The 16,573-nt window shown below is 36.8% G+C and overlaps 2 protein-coding genes across 8 annotated transcripts in view; one reads left to right on the top strand and one right to left on the bottom strand.

Moving 5' to 3' along the window:
• PDE7A (phosphodiesterase 7A) overlaps window positions 1–16,573 on the top strand; it is a 76,485-nt gene that overhangs the window by 53,350 nt on the left and 6,562 nt on the right. For 4 of the 5 annotated variants that reach the window (XM_069004865.1, XM_069004862.1, XM_069004861.1 and 1 more), the window contains 5 exons: window positions 6,574–6,725; window positions 8,441–8,504; window positions 10,734–10,829; window positions 13,865–13,965; window positions 16,179–16,310. In XM_069004865.1, coding sequence (XP_068860966.1) covers window positions 6,574–6,725; window positions 8,441–8,504; window positions 10,734–10,829; window positions 13,865–13,965; window positions 16,179–16,310 — 545 coding nt within the window. The remainder of the gene's footprint in view (window positions 1–6,573; window positions 6,726–8,440; window positions 8,505–10,733; window positions 10,830–13,864; window positions 13,966–16,178; window positions 16,311–16,573) is intronic. The other variant, XM_069004863.1, reaches the window with a different exon arrangement.
• The window catches only part of MTFR1 (mitochondrial fission regulator 1), a 44,006-nt gene continuing 32,364 nt past the window's right edge, over window positions 4,932–16,573 (bottom strand). For all 3 annotated transcript variants that reach the window (XM_069004871.1, XM_069004870.1, XM_069004868.1), the window contains exon 8: window positions 4,932–5,093. In XM_069004871.1, coding sequence (XP_068860972.1) covers window positions 5,031–5,093 — 63 coding nt within the window. In that variant the 3' untranslated portion in view covers window positions 4,932–5,030. The remainder of the gene's footprint in view (window positions 5,094–16,573) is intronic.

Genomic DNA, 16,573 nt, shown 5'->3' with positions numbered 1-16,573 from the left:
GTAGTTTCCTAGTCCTGAGATTATTGCAAAATGTTACTCATTCCAGTACAGGAATGACATTGTTTAATTCACTTAATTTTGTATCTTTCCTGAGGTGTTTACAGAAATTCTAAGATGAGCCAAAATTCAAAAGATAAATTTAGTAAAGTCCAACTTCTCATGATTTTTTTTTTACACTTCTACTGCTGTGCAGTGATGTACAGTGCCATTGGAGAATTGGCACTTCATACCGAAGTAGTCTAATCCCTTCACTTTGAGTAATTTCTCTCAAATCAGCTCTGCATTGAGCAGAGAATTGGACTAAAGAACTTTCAGAAGTCTCTTCTGTCCCTTCCCACCTAAATTATTCTGTGGTTCTCTGGCTCTGTGCTTTGCTGAGGCAGTGAGATCCTTTCATTCTGTAAGATCGTTCAGGAAAGAAGTTATCTTTGGTGGTGGTGATGCCTAGCACTTCCCCTCCATCAGGAAGCATCTGTTGAAAACCACTTGGGTTTTTAATAGTTGTGGTACTATAGAGTTTCTTGAAACCTAAATTTTTTTTTCCTGATTCCTCAGTCAGAAGACACTTGCAACGCTATGTTTATTTCATTAATTGTTAACCCACAGCATATTTTCCAGCAGTCATTATTATTTGCAAAAGGTTTATGAATGTGTATAGAAATGGTTACATATTGTAAATTAAAACCAAAACAGTATGGCTTAATATTTTTTTTTAAGCAGGAGTGTAGTGCCTTACAACAATGCTAAACAGGGCTTCTAAGTGGTTCTAAGGAAGACAGGAAGTATAATGAGATAATTTAGATCCCAATAGTCTAAATCAGTCTTTTTATGTAACTTTAAAATCCTTACTAAGACTATATATTCGAAATGAAATCATAGTTTTATATAATACTTGAGTACTGAATGTTGTAAAAATATTTTAAAATTCAAATCATGAGTGGTAAACATACAGGAGAGTTCAATAGCAGGACTTAATTAAAACAAAAATGTTCACGGATCTAATATAGTACATTTCTTAATGGTTTGATGGGAATATATGTGAAATTAGAATGCTTATGGGTCCCTCTAGTGGTGTGAAATGCTAGATAATACTTTCAGATTATTCATAAATTGAAAATTATTTGTATCCTGGAAAGATGCATCTTTAGAAAGGTGCTTCCCTAGAAAGATGGTTATAATTGGCATGTGAAGTGTAATATTTCTTTCTAACAAATATTTACAGGTAGTGGAAAATTTCAGATGATGTGTCAGGTTTAATGATAGTATGTGCTATATAAAAATGATAAATGTACAGTTGGGTTAATATGGAAAAAATTTTGAGAGATCCCTTCCATTAAAAGAAGATAATTCCTTTGTATTTTTGGGGAAAAAGCCTTGTCTGGTGGGCCTGTGCACCTCAACGTTCAGGTTTTACATTTGAACATAAGAAGGATCGATTGTCTCAAATACCTTTTTTTAAAAAAATTTCTTTTTATAGTGGCAGTGATACCCAAGATCCTCCGTTATGCTCTTTCCATTGGTATGTAGCAAAACTCAGGGCTTTTTGTCATGGATAATTTTCTATTTGCCTTTTGGGCGGTAGCAAGGAAGAAATGGAAGTAGAGTTCTTCTGCAAGCCTTGTTTTGACCAGATTTCCATCAGAGGGTGTGAGTCTATCTTTGCATTATAGGAAAATTGAAGTATATTGCTAGGATTTAAGGTTTCCATTAATAACTAAACCAAATCATATTTGTCATTCTTCCTTTTGTGGACTGTCCTTACTACAAAAGATACAAAAATTTTGAGAGTAAATCCATCAGTATATTGTGATCTTTTAAGTGATTATCACTTGCCTTTACTTACTTTGTATTTTTATATTGGCATGAGAAAAAGAAATATTTAATATCCCTGTGAAATGTGCTAAAACTTTTTTTTAGGTTTTGGTGAAGTTAAAAGATTGGGAGTGGGAAGAGAGATTAAAATTAGCGTCTCGGAATACAGATGAAATCTGTTACATGAAGGCGACTTGTGTTATTTTATTGCTATATATGCATCACATTAGCAAAATAACTGATATTAGTAACCAGAATTACTTCTTTCTCTTTCTTTTAGAGAAAGGAATTTTTTTATTACACCAGCATCTCACTTAATTTGCTTAGAAACTAGAATATAGCCATTTTAATCAAATAAACAGAGTCCTGAAACCTTGGATTGATACTTTGGATGATAACTCTAGTTTACAAAGGAATGGGAAGAAGAATGTCACAGGACAGCTGCTCTTGAGTAGGCTTAAAGGCCTACTGGTTTGCCTTCTGGTTCCTCGCATCAAAAGCACTTCCCAGTGCTGTAGTGTCCTTCTTAACATGCCCATCCTCCCAACTTAGCTTTCATTCATTCAGTTTGCAAGGCTGTAAATGTCATATTTATTTTGTCATTCTAATTTGTCCTTAAACTGTCGTTGAGAGCAAATGGTCAGTATTGGATATTAGAAGGGCATTTAGTACACTGAAGGCTCCAAATGAATGGAACAATGTTTGGGCTGGGAGGAGAGCTGTTTTTGCAACGTGCTTATTCATGAGCAAATGCAGTGCACTCTTTCATTCTTCACTGTCTTCTTTCCATGATCTATACATTACTGAACCTTGGTTTGGTAGGGTTTCTGAAATTAGTATCTCGTTTCATGGCTTGTGATAGAAGAGGGAAGGCTGTCATTCTCATATTAATCATGCATCTAAAGGGAATGAATGTGCCAAGAGGGAAATGCCAAGTTTCCATTGCACAACTGTATCATTCATTTTACCAGTCTTTTCCATGAATTGGCTTTAGCTGGTCTGCCAGAACCACAAAGCTCGTTTTTTTATCCTTAATAGTAATTTAACTGTGGGGAAAAGGAAAAGGCAGACACAGTAGCTATCAGTGTTCCTGCAGCTGAAGAATGTATCTTCCCCTCATCCCCTTCCTTGAAAGTCAGCTATTTTCTGTTAGCCTCCCGTTTAAATTAATAACCTGTCAAACCTCTGCATCTTGCCTATTCTGAATTGTCCTGGGGTAAATGTTTAACTGTTGAAGAGAGAAATTCACTTTTTGGGTTGGTGTAGTCCCCTGAATCAGGTGTTCTGGAGCTGCAGAGGGATGGCAAGGCTCAAGATCTCTTTTCACATTTGGAGGTTACTCTGATCATTTCAGATCTAAAGGATAAAGGCATTTATTTAGTCAAGGTGTTATTACCTAGCTTGGGCTATCCACGTGCAATAACTAATAGCTCAAACAGAGGCGCGAAGCCTGGCCCGTGGGGAGGAGCAGCCTCAGGCACCAGCACAGGCAGGGCACAACCATCTGCAAAGTGGCTTGGCAGAAAAGGAACTGGGCCTCCTGGTGGGCACCAAGTTAAAACATGAGCCAGCCTTATCCCCTTTCTGCAAAGAAAGCAAATGGTATCCTGGGCTGCATTAGGAGCACTGTTACCAACAGGTTGAGAGGGGTGATCCTGCTCCTATGTGCAGCACTGGAGAGGCCTCACCTGGAGTCCCAGTCTGGGCTCCCCAGTAAAAGAGAGACATGGACATACCAGAGAGAGTCCAGCAAAGGGTGAGGAAGGTTAAGGGGCTGATGCGAAAAGGCTGAGAAAGCTGGGACTGTTCAGCCTAGAGAAAAGGCTCAAGGGGAAACTTCTCAGTGTATAGAAACACCTGAAGGGAAAGTGCAAAGAGGACAGAGCCAGGCTCTTTTCAGTGGTGCCCAGTGCCAGGACCAGAGGCAACGGGCTCACTGAAACATGGGTGGTTCCTTCTGAACATCAAGAAACACATTTGCTCTGTGAGGGTGGGTGACCAAGTGTTGGCACAGGGTGCCCAGAGAGGCTGTGGAGTCTCCATCCTTGGATATATGCAAAAGCCTCTGGGACATGGTTCTGGGCAATGTGGTCTAGGTGGCTCTGCATGAGCAGAAGAGTTTGACCAGATGAACCCCCTCTGGTTTCTTACCTCACCTGTTTTGTGATTCTGTAATAAGCAGCATTGCTGCTAGGAAAGCTGGAATAATGTAGGTTTTGCTTTTTTCTTTTAATGAGGGGTAGAAAAAGTAGGATTAATATGTAATAATAGTGGTTTATGAGCTGTGCAAATTGGTGATAATTTAGAGAGTTTAAGCATATTTGTAAGATAAGTGTCAATAGCTTATTGTGAAGAGTAATGATGGTTCAGCTTCACAGAAAACCAAGTAACTAATTTGCCTTTGTACCTCTATTATCAGAAAAAATCCTGAAGCAAGAACATGTGCAACCCCTCCTAAATGACTTACAAATACAAGTATAGATGCAACACAGGCCTATACTGCCGAATTATTGCATTTCTGTGTTCTGTTGTGTACTTAGCTGCCAGAAGCTGCTGTTTTACTTGTAGTACCTACATCATACTGTTCTGTCCAAGATTAATGGGTGGTACCTGTGACGGTGAAACTTAATTTGTAGCATGACAACAAAAGCAGGTTTTTGTTAACTATAGATCTGTAGAAGAGTACTTGAGAACAAGAAAATTATCTACGCTTCCAGAAAAGTGCTAATTTTTCCTACTTTAAATATTTTGTTTTATTGAGATTTAGTGAAGTTCCTGGCTTTTGCATGTGACTTTGTCGATACTTTAGATAATTTAATGACCTAAATATACCATTTTATTTTATTTTCAACCTAATAATTTCTGTTTTGAAATTTGGATCTTAAGGGATTGGATCAAGGTTGAGGGGGAGAAGCTTCTTACCTGTAGCATACACTGCATTAGCAGCAGCAGCTGTATTGCTCCCTGCTTCTCTGTTCTGCAGGCTGGCAGTGCTCAGACTGTAACCTCATGGTAACAAATGTGCTTAGAAATATTGGTAAAGTAATGCAGCATGACAGAATCTATTTATTTGCCTGCTGTACACATGACTGTTGCTTCATAAGCAGCCTTTATCATATGTAGTACTTTCGTTTACTTAACTGGGATGTATTGCAGGTATCAGTATCTTCCTCTGAAGAGCCCTTGGCCTTGAGAATGATAGCTTGAAGAAGGATACTTCATGTGAAGATGTCTGTGTTAGCCCAAAACTTCAGTGTCTTGATGAAGTGTTTCAGGCATGTCTGAAAGAACATTCAGTTGTGTCAGTTCAATCTCTGTTAGCATGGACAGTTGACAGGGAATGGTGCTGTGTTTGATTAGATACTGTATGATCATGCTGCTGTCAGCTCTATTTAGAGGTGTTTTATTAGTGGGGTTTGGGCATTAATATATTAATTTATACATTAATGTATTAATGAGCTAGCATAGAAAAGAAAGTAGATTGGAACTTCTGCAGGGAGAAGAATATAAATGGATAAAGATTTATCTTATGTAGAATTAAGCTGCTGTCACTAGAAATCACTGAGGCTTTTAGTTGAGATTGTCAATAAGGCTACACCTTCCCCTGCACAACATTTTAGACTGACTTTAAGAACAAAAGTTGTAACTCCTGACTTCACCAACTTCTAATATGCCTTGTTCTTGGAAGGACAAGAAATCTATACTACAGAGTTGGGATTGTGTTGGTTTTGATGATCTGCATTTTTGAAAAAGAGGATGTTGTCATTGACTTAATACAATTGTACTTAATACATCTTTTTTTTAAATTTTATTTTTTAACATGAGTCATTTCAGGCAGGATGAGTGAATATCAAGATTATTGGCTTTCTGTTGGTTATATAAAACTGCTATTGGGGGCACTGTTGAGAAGAAAGTAAAGGCCAAATTTGGCCTAATGTATTTCAAAATGAGACTATCTGGCTTGCTGCAAAGGAACTGTAGCTGTGTGTAGTTCGATGTTGGGGTTTCTAAAACACTTCAGACAATATCAAGTGGAATTGGACATAAACTAGTATCAGTCATTTGTATAAATCAGTTAAGCTAATAAAAGTAAAGCAAAATATTTGGATTAATCTTTGTAAGGAGGCTGAAATAATTTTCTGTTGTGTTTTCACCATACTGGGAAACAGAATTAGATATGCTGTGAACATAAATGTCATACTTGTTTGGCAGAAGAGTATAGTTATTTGCAAAAGCACCCAAATTACTTGAGTGTGTTTAACTTTGGCATAGTAAAGAGATTTTCTGAGCTCTAAACTGTAAAAGTAATATGTACTTGCTCAAAGCCTACTTGTATGTCCTGTATTAACACTCAGTTTCTGATACTCTCTTGCTGGTGTACATATTATCTTAGGTGATTTGTTAGGGACATGGATTGGATGTGTATACTCCAGAGCAGTTTTCCAAAAATAATTTATTTGCAGCACTGTGTGTGTTTTTAAACAATATCCATAATATTTTTGTCCTTTCAATCAGAGTTCCTTAAAAAGATAAGTTGCAGCTATCACTTAAGTATTTGTTTTTCTTCACAGGATGCTTACCCAGAACATATTTTTTCTAAGCCATGGCTCTGTATTTATTATTAATAAAAAATATCTGTATTTGTGCTGAAATGTTTGATACTCAAAAAAATTGCATTATCTTTATACCAAACTTCCCTGAGCACTTGTCTTTTTGATAAAGGTTTTTTAGAGAGAGTGTTTATTTTCTTGTTTTTTGTAGCAAATTCTGAAATCGAGGTCTCTGTGTCTGCAAGAAATGTGAGAAGGTTGCTTAGTTTCCAGCGATACCTGAGATCTTCCCGTTTTTTCCGTGGTATCACTGTTCCAAATTCTTCAAACATTTTAGATGATGATTATAATGGACAAGCAAAGGTTGGTTGCTTGATTTTTATTTTTGTAAAGTATGGTTTTTAAAATGCTTGCTAGTATATATAACTATATCACATTCTAAAAGTGCAACCAAATACAAATTTTAAGCATGTTTTTTCAGGTATGTGTGTGTGTATTTTTGTGTGTTTATATGTATATATATATGTTATCTATTGTTATGAAATCCAGACAAAACTACATGATTTGTAGCAAACTCTTCTACTGCCCACAATTTTACTTGGATGATTTTTATGTGGCTAGTGGGTTTTTTGGGGTTTTCTTTTTTTGTGTGTGTGTGCTTGTTTGTTTGGGGTTTTTGATTTTGTTTGTTTTTTTGTTGGTTTTGGTTTTTTTTGGGGATTGGGTTTGTTTGGTTGGTTTTTGTTTTTTTTTAATAACTGGTGAATTAAGGATGCCTTGAATAATTGAAGAAAAAAATGAAGAAAGGAAAATGTATCTGAATTTAAGAAATGTAATGGAGCAATTTGGACAACTATTCCCTTTCATTTGTAGGCTAACCTCACTAGTGAACAACTGGAAGAATGACTGCCTAAACTCAATAAAGTGCAGTAAATGGATTTCTCAGGACACGCTTATGCCAAACTGACTTTTGCTTTGGTAGGCAATTCTTCTAGACAAGAAAAGTGATAGATGTAATACACTTGTGCAGCACTAAAGTAGGGAAAGCAGGTACTGGGAAGAGAGGTGATGCTAAGGGAGGAGCTACCTGCTGTGTTTGCAACAGAGGATGGATAGTGCTGGAGGGGACTGAGCAGGCAAAGATTATTCAGGTTATTCAAGATCCCAAAGGCTGTGTCACTGCATCTAGTGCTTTTTTGTCATCTGACACAGAAAAAGAACATACTTATAATACAGTGGATGTATCCATGCTGAATATGATCAGGCTGTGGTGTAGAAGAAATCTGATAACCTGGAGGATGGATCTTTAAAATGTACATCTAGTTTAATTGTGAAAAGGTGTTGTTAATGCTCTTGTTTCTTCTGATAGCAGAGTTTTAGCAGCTGGTAGAGAAAAGCTAGAATATATAACTGGATCACAAAACAGCTCTACCAATCTAATGAGAATAGGAGAAGGCAGGAATCTGTTATAAAATGTACTGGTAGGAGAAGCAAAGATTGGGACTCAACTCTGGTGAGGCCTCATGTACTGTTTGCTGTTGTTGCACAGCCCTGTTGCAGGAAGAGCAGTTGATGTGGAGCAGCTGTGATGAAGATGGGCTAGTGAAAAGTCAAAAGCCAGGTTCTTAAATTAAAATGCTCATACAAAGGCTCAAATATCTAGTGTATCATCTAGATAGTGTTCTATAAGCAGGGGAAAGAGAGAAAGCAAGGCAAAAGACTACACAGACATTAATTTGCTCATTTGAATGTACTGTCATTCTGCCATACTATTTCTGCTTTGAACCTAATTGTTTTAAATTGTCTTTTGAGAAATTGACTAAAGGTTGAAAGGAGAATCTGCAACCAGTTCTGTCAAGGCACTTCTTGTTTGGTTTTTTTCCTTCCAGTCTTTTTATTTGTAAATGTGTGACTTTTTTCAGTTATCAGACAAATTTAATTATTCTTTTACTACTATTTTTTTGTATGTAGAAATTCTAAAGGCTTGATCTGTCTCTGAAATCTTAAATACTCCTCCGAGCTACAGGAAGATAGGCATATACTGATTAAAAAATGACGGCTTTTGTGTTTCTTTTCAGTGTATGCTGGAGAAGGTTGGAAACTGGAATTTTGATATTTTTCTTTTTGATAGACTGACAAATGGTGAGTTTACTTTTAGTATTTAATTTGTGTTTTATCTTCTAGCATAACTTAACTATTGCACTTAAGTTGCAGTATGTGATTGCTTGTTCACTAAAAAGCACAGATTTCATCAGGTAGTACTTTTTGATTTAATAGTCTTTAATCTGAGTCCTAGTTTGCCTGGTCACTCCATTAAAATAATGATACTGTCAGTACTGATAATAATAATTGATTTGTAGAAGAGGTCCTTCATGTACTTTATAGGTTGCTGTTCTCTCTTAGTAATTTATAGTAGTAATTTGATACAAATTTACAAATAATTTTATGATCTTGGATTTTTTTTTTTTTTCAATTATGGGGTGCTGGTAATTTTTATGTTTGTGTCCAAAAGGTCATTTATATTTAAAAAGTATTTTTCTGATAAATTTAATGTTAGAGAGAATAGTTTCATTTCTTTATAGTGCCATAAGAGGCATGCTGGTGTGAATGCATTATAATTATGACATAGAATACCTGGAGAATTGGGAGTTGAGCAGAGGGAAGCTGCTGTACACGTAGCTTGCACAACATAGAAAAATGAAGAGAACGTTATGGTGACTTTTGTGCCCATTACAAACAGCAGTAGGAACTACAGAAGTAGTTGGTTAAAAAAACCCCTTGGTATTGTTAATTTGTAGGCAGAAAAGAGATCTGTAAGTGTGCTGGGAAGGAGGAGGGAGGGCTGCTGCAGTGGGTAGGGTGAAGTTTTGCATTATAATCTCAGCAGTGGCAGCTGCGTTTTGAACTGAATGGAAGAAGGAGATGAGCAAGTCCAACATCACGGTGACATTTGTGCCAGTGTGGGAAGAGAATGGAGGGCAGATCTCGCAGGTTTTGCAGCAGTCATGCGGAGTAGGTAGCAGAGTTGCAATTAAAGTTGCCAGAACAAGAAATTAAGTTCAAGAAGGAGAATGTGGCACCAAAAGATCCTTTTCTCTTCTGTTTTATTGAAGGGGTGTTTGGCTTAACCAAATGTAAAAGTAGTAACCTCACAGTTATATTTAACACAGAAAATGGGTAGGAGAAAAATGAAAATAGCAAGGACTTGTAAAAATAGAATGCTTATATAGATAATGATAAACTTTACATAACTGAATGAGAAAAAACTATGTGTACAAGTGAACATGTGTTCTTTTGGATTAGTATCAAATGGGAGAAATCTGAAGTTGTCTTTCTCGTAAGAGCCCTCTCAAATACATTTAAGGTACTACCAGAAGAACATCTCTTGAGGAAGCCTTACTATACCACCATCCATTTTGCATCCTAATTAAATCATTTTAGGAGGACATTTTGATCAGGCAGCCTTGTTCTTTAAAGCTTGTAAAGGCAGAATGCTGTATATAAAACCCTGCTGGATGAACTGTCCTGGATGAGTCTCTATGAAAGAATTTCCACAGTAAATGTTGTTCCAAGAATTGCATATTTCATTGTGAGGAAGTGGCATGTACATGAGAATACATTAATTCTAGCCTAGTAATAAGCTTGATTTAGAAGGAATTTTTGTCTTTTTGTACCTCAGTTTCTGTCTGTGCTAGGCTCTGTAATGCTAAATGAAGATTGTCAGCCATGACATTGTTTGCAGACCAAATAATGGACAAGCTATTTCAGATAAACATTGCGGATTATTTCTCTGTCTCTTACAGTTTTACTTATTTTACCGCTGCAAAAGATTGTAATAAAGCTATGAGTAGGCAAAATATATTCTAAGCTTGTAATATTATACGGTTTTTGTAGAGTTCTGGGTGAAATAAGAAGTCCAGCAAAATATATGATGAAAATGAGAGGTAGCATATTTGCAATGTGTGCTAATCAATAGTGTTGTCTAGCTTTTCTCTTTGCCTGATTATATTTATATTTTGTATATGTGTTTGGGATATGTTGCATAAATATAATTATAAAATTGAATATCATTATAATGGGTTTGCATGTTGAAATGGGTTGGTTTTTTAATGTTCAGTAACATTTACTTCCTATCAGTTGCCATTGGACAGTTGCTGAATGCATTACAATTAAGCAAAACCAATGGTGATTACTAGAGACAGCTAATGGAAACTTGTCATGCAGTAAGATTTAAATATTTATCATGAACTGGTGTAGAAAAATTTGCTTGTATAATTTTTGTGACCAATTTGTTTGAAATAATACATTTCTTATGGGAGAATCACTGATTTCATGGCTTCCAATGAATTAGTATTTTCATCTTATTTTTAGGAAACAGTCTAGTCAGCTTAACCTTTCATCTGTTTAATCTACATGGACTAATTGAACACTTCCAGTTAGATACGATGAAACTTCGTAGATTTTTGGGTAAATACGGCTTTTTATTTTGATGAATGTTGCTGTTTATCTGCATTTTTATACCTTAACTGAAGTCCTGGTTGTAGTTTAGCAATAAGGTTCGAAGGGTACTGATGCAGTCTACATTGTGCAGTGATTTAAATTATATTAATTGAGATGATCTCTCACAGTTTCTACGAGTACAGAATTTTCCGTGTTAAATCCAAACAAGTATTAGCAAGTTTAATAGTTTTATAGCTGATGCTTTATTCTATTTATTAAACCTATTTAATATCTATTAAACAATCAGGAATATATGTGATATTGTGTGACATTTGTATTGGGAAAGGTTAGACGGCTCCTTTCTTTGTTCTGATTTTCAGCTCCGTATTGATCTTTATTTTTTCCAGTGATACAGTTTCCTAACTGTATGGAATGTTTCAACTTGGCCATACTTTCTGGTGCCAATTTGATGTTACCTCTGGCTTGCTCAAATTCTCCTACAAGAAAGCACTGTATTGTGGACACAGTTTTTCCCTAGACAGAGTAAAAGACAATTTTAGTTGAATGTTTGGGTCTGTGTCACTGGAATGCATCTTTGGAAAGAACTGTAAATGCAACGTAGACTATTCAAACCAAGTGGTACATTCACTCGACAGAGCTGTCTGCATCCCAATACCATGGACAGGTGCTGGTATGAGACCTCCTTCCTTTGCCTCTTCTGTGACAGTATCTTTAATTTTGTGAAGTGGAACTGAGCAGGAGAAACAAGTTTCTGGTCCCTTTTAGCAGGCTTTCACAGTTTCAGAGAAAACAATTCTGTGGTTACAAAGCTTGTCACTTAACAGGGGAGAAATCACATTTGGAAGGTTTTTCTCCCCTTCCAATTAGGAGAATGTTTTCATTTTCATAATTTAGTTCTCTTTCAGCTTAAAAAAATCAGTTTTGTCTTGCATTTCATGTTGTTTTAAAGTGGACTCAATTTTCTCCAATTTCAGAAATGTTAATCAGCTGACTTTAATGACTGACTGATGTTGGAATGTGAGGGAAATGATTATAGAAATCTGGTTTGAGGCTGCTCAAGTTCTAACTGAATGTGGTTTGTCTTTCTCATCTGGTTAGTTGAGATGATGCAAATGATAATACTTGAAAGACTAGTTAGAAATGACTGGGTTAGTTGACTGGTTATCAAAAGATGAGAGTTTTAACTACATATGACTACTTCAAGTTATAATCCACTAAAATGAGATTGGACTTTGAAGAAGGCAAAATCTATTCTAAATTTGAAATTCACAAGCTTTCCCTTTTTGTTAATGCCTTCTACTTAATATCAGTAAAAAGCTCTGTCTTAGTCCATCATAAAATCAAGGAACCTTTCTTCGAAATACAGCTTCTTAGCATGAACACAATTCATTCTTTTCTTTTGCTACCACTTACACTCTAATCCATAGTAATCTGAAGATCAAATTCCAGAAGACTAGGACAGCTCAAATGGTCCACTGCCACACAGACTTCACATTATATGAGAATCTACTGGAATATTTTTAAGGAGAGAAATCTGATTTTAGTCCTCTCTAGGCTCTCAATATTTTTTCTGTGTATGTGTGTAAATATGCACACACACACAGAGTCTTTCAGTGATTTCCATCAGCTACTTGGAGATCTGCCTCTTCTTACTGTGTCTTTACAGATTCTTACTCTAGACCTGAACAGGGAGAGAGAAGATGCAAAGTACTACCCTCCTGAAAACAGGGTTGTTGTGCTGTTCTAGTTCTGGTGAACTGTGATCAAAATGTTGACCTAGATCTGCTTTAATAAAATAACTAAGTTAGGAAAATTGTAGAGTTCAGGTAGCTGGATCAGCCTATGAAGCCACAAAAAAATTAAGAAGCAAGCCAGTTATATATGCATTCATGCACTTGATGTGAGGAGTAGGTGGGAGAGAGTATTACTGCAGGTTAATAAAGCCCAAAGACATTTATATTGATTTTCATTATTTTTCATATGAGCTGTCAGCTGTGCATTGAGTACTATTGAGATTACGTGGTGGGGACAGTATTTTGACTCTTCATGAACCACAGCTCTTCACAAATAACCCCATCAGTATTGCTGTAGCACTACAATCACAATTACATGGATCCTTCGGGCCTGTAAACTGAGTAGAAAAGAGGCTTGTGGGCATGTTTGTTTGGTGGGACTGACAGACTATAGCCAGACAAGAAAATGTTCTTTTGAGGTTTGCTTGGAAGAACTAATGTGTCGTGTCAGGCAAAACTTTGGAATATAGTTTGATTGCTGTGCTTTAAGTCTTCTTCCCCTCCATCCTTTTTAACATTATAGTTTTTTCATTCCCTATACTTGAGCTAATGTTGATGCCCTTTAAAGAATTCTACCTATAATGATCAAAGACAGCCAGGAAGATGGAGGAAAGAGGAGGAAAGCAAAAAAGTTGTTGAATAGGCAATATTGAATCTAGGTGTAGTTAGTCAGACCATAAGCTAAATGAGATTCTTTTCTAAATTGCATATGGGCTTAAGTTTGCCTGAGTACAAGTAGGAGAAGATGCCTAAAAATATACAGAGGTGGGTTTTCCACGACCACTTTCCTGAATGGGACAGAAAAGCATTTCATATAACAGTGCTTAATTCCTCTAAAATCCTCTCTGCTTTCAGCTCATGATATGAAGTAATCCTAATGGTTTGGTAAATAGCATAATTTTCATTTTGTATTCAGTGTTGCCTCACCATTCAGACAGATTGTCAAAGACAGCCTTCCCTGGGAAATTCTCAGTGTTAGAATATCTCAGATTAGATATTGATTTCAAGTTGTTTAATTTTTGCTCTGAGGTGACTTTACATGTAGTTGATTTCCTTTAGCAAACACTGCTTCTTCGCATAAAAATCTTATAGCTGCGTCGTGCTTCAGCTGACTATTTATTGACTGTGACACTTTTATGTGTATGTAACGTGATATTGCATATTTCTGTGCCTAATAGGGGCATATAAAATGGTCCTTGAAAAAATTGCAGTTTTATTTAAATTTGGATATTTGTTATTTTCCTGCAGTTATGGTTCAAGAAGATTATCACAGTCAAAATCCTTATCATAATGCAGTTCATGCTGCTGATGTGACTCAGGCCATGCACTGTTACTTAAAAGAGCCCAAGGTAAGGGAGAATTCTCACTTTTACATCACTCATACACACAGAAATATGTGTGTTTATGTGTAAATGCATATGAATGGATTGTGTGCACATACCACAGAACCATTTAGGTTGGAAAAGACCTCTGAGATCGAGTCCAGCCTGTGACCAAACACCACCTTATCTACCAGACCATGGTACTGAGTGCCACCTCCAGTCTTTCCTTAAACACCTCCAGGGACGGTGACCCCCCCACCACCACCCTGGGCAGCCCATTCCAATGTCTAATCACCCTTTCTGTGGAGAAATTCTTCCTAATGTCCAGCCTAAACCTACCCTGACACAGCTTTAGACTGTGTCCTCTATGCCGTCGCTGGTTGCCTGGGTGAAGCAGCCAAACCCCACCTGGCTACAACCTCTTTTCAGGCAGTTGAAAATAAGAGAGCAATAAGGTTATATATCTATGTATATACATACATGCATACATGTATGTGTATATGCACATACAGGTTATATTAAAAGTAAAGAAACCTAAGAACCCAACACGAAACACTTTTGAGCTCTGTCTTGCTCTCCCTGTTGCTGAGGCTGTGGGTTCACACTTAGTATGCTTTTCTTGTTTTCCCCCTTCTGAGCTGACATTGTCTTTCGTGTGACTTCCTGTTGAACCAGAGCAGGGAATTACAGTTGTAGCTGTTTAACATAGTGCTGAGCCCCAAGACTTTTATGTAGAACTGCAGCCTGAGTCAGAGCAGGAAACAATAAACCTGTGTACTTGTCATCTGGGGTGGTTTTTTTTCCTCCAGAAACTACCATTACCCTTGCTTTGCTCATCTTTGCTCTTACTGAATAGTTTACTTCTACGAGAGGCAGTTCACAGCAATACATCAGGAGTTGTCTTTGACCATTCTTTTTAAGAAAGGGTAGAGTGACAGACCTGAAGGAGCTAAACTAACTGAGCATTTGTTCCTTCCTGCTCAGGCTGCTGTCAGGCTGCTGTAAGTGATGTCTTGGACAATTTAAGGGTGAAGTCTTGTCCTTCTGTATTAAATTGAAAGCTGTAGTGCTCTGTAGCTAATGAGAAATTATCTACCTTGATGCAGATTATCACCAATCTCATATTCCCTTGAATAGCATAGCTCCTTATTCTCTGCTTCTGAGATAAAAACAAGTAAGTTTTGGCTCCATAAAGCCTTTTTCAGAGTCTCTTTGCCCACTCCTCCCACTCAGTTTCTCAGTGCTGCTCTCAGACCAATTGGTGCTGTGAGCCAGATCAGAGCTGATACATGATGAGCTTTTTTATGGCATTCAGTTTGGAAGCTCTGAGCCTTTTTTATTTAATACTCGTGATGGGAGTTTTGTAATGCTTCAGATACAAGTATAGACTTTGTATTTTTAGTAACATATACAGCTATAGTTCACTGTACTGAACTACAGCTCTGTTGCACCAAAGTACATTATACACATGTGAGGTGTGATAGATGGCAAATACAACAGGGAACATTAACTTCTGTCCTTGAAGGGTGTTTGCTGCATTTCACCTTTATATGGACAGAACTGTCTTCTCTGTTTTAGTGCAAACTAGACTTTATTACTGAGTTTAAATTTTCAAACCTCTCGATCACAAGTAGGAATAACTATGAACAGTGAAAGTAAGTCCATGTAGATGCATGCTGAGTTAATTGACATGCACATTGAAAATATTTGTGGCAGATTTTCTTCTTTGGTTCTGTTCCTGGTAGACCTTGAAATACGATTTTGCATAAGAGTAGAAATACATTCTGAATAGTTCTAAGTCTTCCAGAGCATTAGTTCCTTCCTCTTAGGAGGAGAGGTTTTCATGCTTTTTAAAATACAGTATGAATTTAAAGCAGAATAGACACATACAAATGGACTTGGTAAATGAGAGGGAAAGCAAATTTAAGAATTTGCTGCTTTTATGGGGTCTGGTTAGGAATAGTGCTTCATTACCAGACACAAAGGATTTTGTGTGCTGGCATTTTTTAAGAGTGAACCTTCCTATTCATAAAGAATGCTGCTTAAACCATTGTTGAAATTTTGTAGCTTTTTTGGGGGGGAAAATACTGTGAAAAGTCAGTGGAGTGTTAGTTTTGCATCTTAGAAATTTTTTCCAAATTACTACTGGCTGTAAATTACTAAAAACCAAAAATGCAACACTCATGCATTTTTTCTAAGGCCATATTGCATTACTAGCATTTGTTGGTTTTGCCTTGCAGCTTTCCAAATCTTTGACTCCATGGGATGTTCTGCTCAGTTTAATAGCAGCTGCCACACATGATTTGGATCACCCAGGTGTTAACCAACCTTTCCTAATTAAAACAAATCATTATTTAGCGACTTTATATAAGGTAAGGATAAAATCAGTTGTTTTGTTAAAACCGGGTTTGGAGAGGAGTATAGGAAAGGAGTATAAATTGTGATGTGTTTAGCTAGTGGTAGGATTGAATCCAGACTTTGTTTCCATGTCACTGGGATAAAAAAATGTGCAAATTAACAAAGTATTCAGGATTTGTGAGTTTTAACCTCCTTGGGAAAAACAAAAAAGAAGAGAAGAAAATAAAACACGAACCCTAAGACACAGCCAAATTGACTGGTGCTGCTCTTGGTATAT

The sequence above is a fragment of the Aphelocoma coerulescens genome, chromosome 2, assembly GCF_041296385.1.
Source record: "Aphelocoma coerulescens isolate FSJ_1873_10779 chromosome 2, UR_Acoe_1.0, whole genome shotgun sequence".
Lineage (NCBI taxonomy): Eukaryota > Metazoa > Chordata > Aves > Passeriformes > Corvidae > Aphelocoma > Aphelocoma coerulescens.
This window is presented reverse-complemented; position numbering and strand designations above follow the sequence as displayed.